General features: G+C 38.6%; 1 protein-coding gene across 6 annotated transcripts in view; it reads left to right on the top strand.

Moving 5' to 3' along the window:
• The window catches only part of UACA (uveal autoantigen with coiled-coil domains and ankyrin repeats), a 94,725-nt gene extending 86,038 nt beyond the window's left edge, over positions 1 to 8,687 (top strand). For 4 of the 6 annotated variants that reach the window (XM_032417059.1, XM_032417063.1, XM_032417062.1 and 1 more), the window contains 2 exons: positions 1,649 to 1,714; positions 5,008 to 8,683. In XM_032417059.1, the coding sequence (XP_032272950.1) occupies positions 1,649 to 1,714; positions 5,008 to 5,079 (138 nt within the window). In that variant the 3' untranslated portion in view covers positions 5,080 to 8,683. Of the gene's footprint in view, positions 1 to 1,648; positions 1,715 to 5,007 lie in introns of all 6 variants that reach the window. The other 2 variants (XM_032417064.1, XM_032417061.1) reach the window with 2 other exon arrangements.
• Positions 8,688 to 9,709: the final 1,022 nt, after the last annotated feature.

Below are 9,709 nucleotides of genomic sequence, written 5' to 3'. Positions count from 1 at the left end.
CACCCAGGCGCCCCCCCCCCCGATTTAATTCTTAAGGAAACAAAGATGAAAATACGTGAGGCCTAGGGACATGCAGCTAGAATTTAATCCTGGGACTGGCTGACTCCAAATCTGGTATCTTTCTAACTCTCTCAAATATTGGTCCACTCAACTTTTAAAGGAGGTGTTCTTTTTTTTTTTTTTTTTTTAGAAATAATATTTTATACTTACAAATAAAGGTAGGCATCCCTCTGGTTTTATATCTCATGTATTAAAAGAAAACATCTGGAAATATATATATTCATATATAGGTATCCTATATACATATATGTGTCTCCTTTCTATGTCAAAGAAAGCAACTGGATTGAGAAACTGAAGACGGGAGCTCAGTTCTAAACTCCTCCACTTAAAAGCAAGTGACATAGAATATTCCCCTTAATCCTTGGCCTCCTTACCTGTAAAGTAGGCCAGTAAGAACAAATTACTTATTTGTTTGCTTTTTTAATCAGATGAGGTAATATAACATGCATGGAAATACTAAGGAAAACATATCCTGCTCAAATGTAAATTGTTGCTAATAATTTCCAATTTTAGATGAATTGGTTAGGAGTTGTTTTTGAATAGAAGAAAGCTATTTTTTAAGGGTTCATTTTATTAACACCCCTGGCCTACAAATTAATGATGACAAATTACTGATTTGGATCTTATCAAAAGGATATGGTAGTCCCTTCAATAATTGGAAATATTGGTTTATTATTTATTATGTTCATGACACTGTGCTAAACACTGTCAGGGAGAGAGAGAGTACACAGTTTTTGTCCCAGGGAGTTCTGGGTAGGTAGAGAGGCAAAATACAGATCCACGAAAAGTAAAGTAACAAGATCAAAAATATCAAATATAGAATTGAGAATAAGATCCCAGATTCTAAGGGATTATGAATTCACAGGAAGGAAGGATCACTGGTGTGGTGGGAGCTAGTTAGAGAGGAAGGAAACAGCTGGCCTGAACCTGTAAGGTAGATGGTGTTTTGGTAGGTGAATGGAGCACAGAGAATCTTTCAGGCAAGGGAAATCGTAGGGAGGAAGGGGTGGAGTGGAATGCAAGAGGCATGCCCACGGGGCAGTGAGAGGCTGACTAGCCTGGCTGGTCGCGGGAGCTGTATTTGTGGCGAAACTGCCAAGCCTGTTGAGAAGCAAGCGCATGAGTCTAGATTCTCTTTTATATGGAATGAAGTTTCTCCCAAGGTTTTTGAGCCAGAAGTGGTATGAGCAAAGAGAAGCATGAGAGGAGATAAAATCTGGAGGCAGGGAGACAAGATGAGAAGCTTTTGCAATAATCCAAAGTAGAAGTTGATAAGTGTCTGGATGATCTCGTGGCATTAGATGTGAACTGAGGCAGTAATTTCATGGTACCTAGGACAAGTGGCATTGCTTTCACTAGGAATGTTCCCACACGTTGATTAGGAAAGTTTATACTACTGTTAACGCTATGAAGTTTTGCATCTGGTGGGTCCAAGGTGGTTTGTTACAAGGTGTGGCAGGAGCATAACATGGTGGGAGCACAATACTGTTGTGTAGCGTCAAGCCTGAAGGTGGCGTTATCACAAGCCTCCATGTGTTTGAAAACGTGAATGCTGATCTCTGATCTGTCCGTCTTTCCACATTTCTAGGACGCTGACAGACAGCACCAAGAGGTGATTGCAATTTATCGGACACATCTTCTTAGTGCTGCACAGGTAAAAAAAAAAAAAACTCTTCCTCCTTTGGAAAAGATTTCATTTTATTCTTTTTATTTCTAAGAATCCTTTCAATTTTATTTTTTAAAAATTCCAGTATAGTTAACATACAGTTCTGTATTAGTTTCAGATGTACAATACGGTGATTCAACACTTCCATACATCACCCGGTGCTCAACACAGCTGCACTCTTTAATCCCCATTTTAGAGAAGACCATTTATTATTTTCAAGTAAATTTATGTGAAAGTCATTGATGTGTAAAGTAGTTGTATCCCATATGCTTATTTAAAAATAATTGTGTTTCTTTTAATCATGGCTTGTGTATCTCCCACAGAAATTTACAAAGCTATATGGTAACACAACATCTTACATTTAGTGTTCTCTCCATCTGCTTGTCACTCATTTTATAGACAGTTTGGCAACATATGATGGCAGCGCATGTTAATGGTACTGCTAGCTGGAGATAATGCCTTGACATCCATACCTGGCTGTCAGCTAAAGAGAGTGGAAAGGACTTTACTGTTTCTCAGGAGTATTTCTTGAAATGTAGGAAATACTATAAAAGTGCAAAAATGACAAGGGGTGCACAAAATTGTAAGAGTATAAGAAAAAAAATTGGTTCTGTTAGATTATCAATAATATTTATTTATTGAGGCTTAAACTCAGTGAAGCATAAGATTAAGAATTCCCTTCTTTGGGGCTATAATGAGAAAGCTTTCTTTAGAAAAATAAGAAAATGTTTAGCATATGAAGAATACTATACTTAATGCTCTGTAGAAACCCTATGATCAGCTTCTCCAAAATTCTCAGAATAGATTTTTCAGGAAGACGTATTAAAAGACAATGTTAGAATGGCAGGTGAGATATAACAGGACTTGTTTAGGATTTGAAGTGTCAGCCCACACTGTTTTTGTTTTGTTTTGTTTTGTTTTTAAAAGGTGTTGAGATGAGAGAAAGCTTCCAAGAAGGTCATTTTTTAATAAAAGGAACTAGGTAAAATAATAAAAAGGAAGAAGGTTTACAGTGTCAAATTCTTAAAAGTCAAAAAGCCTTCCTTTTCTATAGGAGATGCAGGAGAAACAAATGGAAAAGAATGAATGGTATGATTGGCTGCTTTCTTTTGAGGAGCTAGAAGATGAGCTGGGATTTGAAAGTACAGTTGACCCTTGAACAGTGGGAGGCAGGGGTGCAGACCCTGCATGGTTGAAAAATCTGCATATAACTTTTGATTCCCCCCAAAACTTGACTACTAATAGTCTATTGTTCACTGGAAGTCTCACCAGTAATATAAGTAGTCAGTTAACACATATTTGGTATGTGATATTTATTAAATACTTATTATATACTGTATTCTTACAAAAAGTCAGAGAAAAGAAAATATTATTAAGAAAATCGTAAGAGAAAATACATGTATAGTACCATATGGTATTAATAAAAAAAAAGAAATCTGTGTCTATGTGGACCCATGGTTTGAACTCCTGTTGTTCAAGGGTCAACTTACTGCAATTGTTAGAGAAGACAATTGATGGACAGCAGAATAGGAACTTTAGGAGGAAAATGGTAGAAAAGTGTAGAAGATGTGTGTTAGAGAGGATGAGGAACTCATTCAGGTCTGATATTGGCCAGAGGAGGAAGAGCATGCTCTCGCCGGAAGACACTGCAAACTAACGAGCCTTTCAACTTTGTCTAATGTATGCTTCCAAAAGTTGAAATTCTACTGACTCCTAATGAAACATAACAAAAACAACTGGCATCTGAAATAGTCTTGCCTTCTGGCATCATAAAGTTAACTAAGAAATTCAGTTTAGTCAACTATGGCTAATGTTTGAAATTTAATCATCCTGCTGTTATAGAAACAGATTTTGGAAGCATAACTTTTTATATTAATAGGAAGTGTTATGCTGAAACCTATTCAAGTGTTCAAGCAAAGAAAAAGGGGAAGAGGGTGTTTTAAGCCTACCATATTGACTCGCATTTAATCAACCTCTTGCCATCTTTTTAAGTTCAAAGTGTTTCTTCCTAAATATAAATGGCTAACATTCATATAAAAAGATCTCAACCTCATTGGTAATGGGTAAATGCAAATAAACAAGGAGGTACCATTTTTCACCTATGGGATTGGCAAATATTAAACAGGACGATAGTCTGTAGTGTTGGCCAAGGTGTCTGGGAAATCGGCATTTATACCCGGTTGGTGGCAGTGCAAATCGTTACAATGCCGGTAGAGGGAAGTTTTGTAGTGCTTAGCAAAATTAGCAATTGAGCCTGCTTTTGACCCGGCAATTTCTTCTCGAGGAATCTGCCCATAATGGGCGACACTGGGGTGCCTGGGTGGCTCAGTCATTAAGCGTCTGCCTTCGGCTCAGGTCATGGTCCCAGGGTCCTGGGATCGAGCCCTGCATCGGGCTCCCTGCTCAGCGGGAAGCCTGCTTCTCCCTCTCCTGCTCCCCTTGCTTGTGTTCCCTCTCTCACTGTGTCTCTCTCTGTCAAATAAATAAAAAAAAAAAAAAGATGGGCGACACCTTAAATGGCCATCATTGGGGGAACGAGTAAAGAAACGATGATATATCTGTACACTGGAATAGTATCCAATAACGTAAAATAATTAGGGATACAGGGGCGCCTGGGTGGCTCAGTTGGTTAAGCCACTGCCTTCAGCTCAGGTCATGATCCTGGAGTCCCGGGATCGAGTCCCGCATCGGGCTCCCTGCTCAGCGGGGAGCCTGCTTCGCCCTCTGACCCTCCCCCCTCTCATGCTCTCTCTCTCTATCTCATTCTCTCTCTCAAATAAATAAATAGAAAATCTTTAAAAAAAAAATAATTAGGGATACAGCTGGGGAAAGACTTTGCGACATTAGGTGAAAGGGCAAGTTGCAAAATCGTACATGTGATCCTACTTAGGATAAGAATATAAGTATGGAGTCTTTTTCATTGATTACTTTTCTAATTACAAAAACATTTCTCAGCAGGAGCAGGAAATAAAACAGCTTTGTAGCTGACTTTGCTTATCTATAACTCATGCTGCCCCTATTATCTGAGCCGTTAAGAAAAGAGGAAAGGAGAGGCGTTTGTCCATCCGTCTTCTGATAATAAGTGTTGAGAGCAGCTGGTCTATACTACTTTGAAGCTTACTTTCTTTCCAGTAAATCCTTTAGAATAGCACCGTGATGATGAGGCTTTAGCATTTGGTGAATCACAACCACTTAGGCCCTGTTTCAAAGTCTCGGTCTTTCGAATTCTTGTGTAAATGAAGATGACATAAAATGTTTCTGCCTTTCTTCTTTCTCTCAAGGGTCACATGGACGAAGATGTGCAGGCGGCCTTACTCCAGATCATACAGATGCGGCAGGGGCTTGTGTGCTGACAGCAGTCCTGATCAGCCAGGGTGTGCTTTAGCTGTGGTGCTCAGCATTCCCTGTGCAACCCCATGGCCTTCCTGGGCTGCCTTGTGCTAGGATAATTGAAATAAAATATATTTTGTTTCATCAGCAAGTTTTTTTTTTAATTAGATGGGTATGTTACTGAGTTTTTCCTTATCAGTTCAAATCTTATATTCTATCTATGTTAATTTTACAGTTAGGCAAACAACCTAACACTGTCTCGGATGGGCTACGTATATTTAAGCTGTTGAGTCCCTAATAAAACATAAGCCACCTTCGTAGGTCCATACGAAGAAGGGTTAGGCTGAAATAATTTTTAAAGATTTCTTTCAGGGAAATTAATTTGGTAAGCGGATCAAAAGATCTTTCAGGTCTTCAGTTGAGCCATGAGACCAAATGTGATTTTAAGGAATGCATCATAACTTGGCTGGCCGAGTTGCATTTTTATTGAAGTAACTTCATGAGTGCCTTTGACTTCTTTTAGAGGTACAGATTTTTTTCTTCTTACACTAGTAACTTTTATGCCCCTTTAAGTACATTTCTTTTCATAAAGTGGTGTGCAGTGCTAAATTACATTTAGATTAAAAACAGGCAAGGGTAGAATGTATTAGGAATTTATTTTAAAATGGTCTCATAATATCTACAGCAGTATCTTAATTTTCACTTGTGGTGATTTCTCTCGCCATAGTATTTAGAGAACTATGATAAATGGTATGCTAGATTTTTCAAAGTGTCAAAAATTTTAGGCTTTTTAAAGCAATTACTTTTACATTTGCTACTATAGTAATGAAACATTCATTATACATACATCCTCCAAATGCTTTGTACTTATTTATAGGAAAATTGCACTAATAAAATTAATAATGTGAAATGCAGTTTTCATGCAAAATTAGAGAACTGATTTTAGAAAACACATTTTTCAGGTTTTAGATGAAAGTACAATAATAGAGTAAACTGTAAGAATGTAGATCACAAGGAAATAATAAAATTGACCATGTATTAGTAAATACTGTATTGTAACCAACCATTTTTATTAACTACATCTCATTAAGGAGAGATTATATGTTTTGCTATTTTTATTAATATTTTGTTTACCATTCAGATCGAAGATTACTAATTTGACTGTTAGCAAATAAACTGAACAAATGAATCCTTTCAACCAAGTTTTCTTTTAATTGCAAAATGTGCCTTAGCAATAATCTTTGAACATCGTGAACCAGATTTCTTTTCTTTTCTTTTTTTTTTTTATGCCCAACGTGGGGCTCGAACTCACGACCCTGAGATCAAGAGTCACATGCTGCACCGACTGTGCCAGCCAGGCGCCCCCGAACCAGATTTTTGGGTTCCAATTTTGTATAATAACAAGGACAAAGAGCCATCAAAATAGCTTCTCCCACCAGAAACCATCACATTTCTTCAGTATAGAAACAACAGTGAAAAGTCAGAATTGGATTTATTTTTAATTCTTTAGATAGTTTACATGAGCAGTATTTGGATCCTTTAATTTGTATATTTACTGTTGTCCTTTGGCATGACTTCTGTTTCATGAGTCTTATTTAGGTCTTCTTTGAAGCTCTATAGCAGAGAACGTTCTTTACTGAATAGTCACATTTCAGTGTTGTATTTTCCTTAATAGAAGTGGGAGGGGAACCTCATGTGTACTTTATTTTGTCTTCAATCACCAATAAAATGTGGAATATTGTTTTGAACATCCTCGTAAAAGATTTACAAGGTCATTTATGCCATGTGCCACTTTTGAGAATTTGGTGTCGAGCACGAAGGGGTCCAACGTACAGATGATGTTGCCCATTTTCAGTCTGCCACATAGAGTGGGGGAGCAAGTGACCTCCTTGAATTAATCCCATTGTCTCATTCACCCACCTTTTGATATCAAAGGCAGAGATTGCATTTATGACACTGAAGGCTAAAGCTTCTTAGATAGTAAACAAGTGGAATATACAAGAGTGGGTGATGCTGGTCTCTCTGCTGTTCTTTGTTCAGAAAAACAAGGACATCTGCAGGAAGATCAGCTGTGTCAGAGATGGGAGTGCTCTCTAAAAGAATCACCAGATTTCTTTTGGTGTGCGTTCCTTTGTTGAAAGCTCTATTACTCTCCCACTGTTTCATTTCATTCTTATCATTCCTGCTTTGTTGGGAAAGCTCATTCTTTTTGCCGGAGGGTCCATGTTATAAAGAACTATGAAAACTGAATATTCATTCAACGAACATCTTAAACTTTAATATTACAGTGACTTTATTCACTAGCTATACCTGCGCCGTTCTATAACTCCGGATGAATGTAGCTTAATCTTTCTGATGGCTTGCTTTTTATTTCAACCTTTGCTCTTGACCCTAGCCAAATATTCCGTGGTTTAAAACTCTCTTATGCGTCGAATCTTTGCTGCTTTAGGAATCTTGCTGCTTCAGAACACGAGTGCTTTTCCCCCCAGTGTTACCAGCTTTCCTAAAAACTGTTCTACACATGCTTCTTACCTACCTGAAGGGTTCCTGTTCTTGGTTTACTCGTTTCAAAGTAGAAAAGGGTTTCAAGTTCATTTTTGGTGCCCACGACGACAAGGTGTATCAGGGCCTGCTCACATAAAGCTAAACCTCAGGTGGCAGTGGCCAGAAGCTTCTCTTGACATCCGCTTCACCACAGTAGAAGAACTCCTTACTGCCTCTTCATTCTCCTCATCACTGGACTCTGCAGCCTCACGTGACCTTTTTTCTTCTTGCAAGTTCTGTGCATCGAAGTAATGGCAGTACCTTTGGCACCAAAATAAGGATGGAAAGAGACTTGCCTGTGATGAGCATGCAAAAATATGGTGGCACATGCCTGCCAGAGAAGGAAGAGCCTGGGCCTCGCTGCTGGCTGCTACATGTTGTGCGTGATACTCAGCAATGACTGTGTTTCAGGAAGGAGGGGAAAAAATGGCACCGTAAAATATATGGTATACAAAATACAACATGGAGAACGGGCATCTCCACTCCCTTTCATTCAGTGATCCCCCCAACTAAACTGGATCCGAGACTTTGTTGTTAGAAGTTCTTTCCCAGTTCTGGGCCTTGGCTACTTGAACAAGACTGCCTAGATCAGATCTCTCCGGGTAAATAGTAACCTGCGTCTTAGCACGGCTTCTGTTTCTGGCCACATACAGGGGCCTCTGCCTCACGAGAGTTGTGATGGTAAGAGGTTTAGAAAAAAACCCAGAAGCTGCAGCAGTGGTGGCATTCCAGGGAAGCTCCCTGGGCACCGAGAGCCCTTGTGGTGAGCATAATTGGTCATGTGGCATGACTTATGCATTAGAGGGCATGTTCATTATTTATGCCCGCATGAACAAACATCGGTGATGAATGGATACAACCAAAAAGGGAAGGTTACAAAAATGTCATATGTAAATGAGAAAGAGCCAAGACTTGCGAGGATTGCTTCCCCAGTAGTTGTGTGTGTGTGTGTGTGTGTTTGTGCACCTACATACATACTTGTATTCTACTCCATGATACAGTAGAAGAGACGTCAATAAAAATAATGCCCATTATAATTGATATTTGGCATCAAATTGTTGTACTGAATGGGCCTGATTTTTATATTTTAAACAGCTTCGCAATTTGTTTTTTAAGATAGCAGTCCTGGGAATATTCTGAATTCAGGAAAGAGTTTAGAGAGGTTATTGCCTTCTTAATAATTTAGAGTTTCTATTGCCCTGCCAAGTCAGAAGATTAACATTTAATAGAAAAAAATTATATATCTATAATTCAGTCACGGCTATTCGATCAGATGGATTTTACATTAGGTGACAAAGATGGTGAGCATTTAAGGACCCTTAAGCTACAGGACTCTCTTATTGGGTTCTGAGGCCTCTGAGTCCAGGTCCTGCTGCAAAGAGTATTTGTTTCATCTATACAGAACACATTAAGGATGGGAAAAGGGCATACATTTTAAAAGAAAATAAGCCATGAAAAAAGTGATTTTCCACATTGTGAACAGCTACTATATAGATTCAGTCTGATTTTAAACTAATTAGTTTTGTTCCTCATTAAGTGGCTTTCTTAGAGGCTACAAGAAGATGGTGAAGGCCACTTTAAAAGTGGGACTTGCAGGAAGTCCAACTACTTGGCCACCCTCTCTTGGTATTTCACTTTGAGAAACTACATTTCCAGTAGTTTCCAGGTCGCTCTAGATCGTAAAGGATTTAAGTTCGAAAATGCCTTCTCCGGGTGGTCCTTAAGGACCATGAAAGGAAAAAAAAAAAAGTTACTTCTAATAAGTCTTTACTTTTTTTTAGTGATGCCCAAATTATCAAAGAGGGGATCGACTCTTGAGACCCACTGGCCTATGGGGAGAAAGTCTGCGCCATCCTTTTTATTAAGTGCTTGTAACACAGTTCACATTATGGCAATTAAAACATGACAAGCAGTATCTTAAGCATTATAAACGTTCCTTACTCTTCTTGCCATTCCCACCTCCAAAACCCCAGGAAGAGTATAAAAGCAAATAGATGTAGGGAGGATGTAGGGATGGAGTTCATATCATTTGTAACTTTTCCCCCTTGCAATGTCCAAACAAATGGTGTGATTTTTCTTTCTTGCTATTCTAGGCTTTTTTTAATTGCC

The sequence above is a fragment of the Phoca vitulina genome, unplaced genomic scaffold (assembly GCF_004348235.1).
Source record: "Phoca vitulina isolate PV1807 unplaced genomic scaffold, GSC_HSeal_1.0 scaffold20, whole genome shotgun sequence".
Taxonomy (NCBI): Eukaryota; Metazoa; Chordata; class Mammalia; order Carnivora; family Phocidae; genus Phoca; species Phoca vitulina.
Note: the sequence above shows the minus strand (reverse complement) of the source record. Positions and strands in the feature narration are given on the sequence as shown.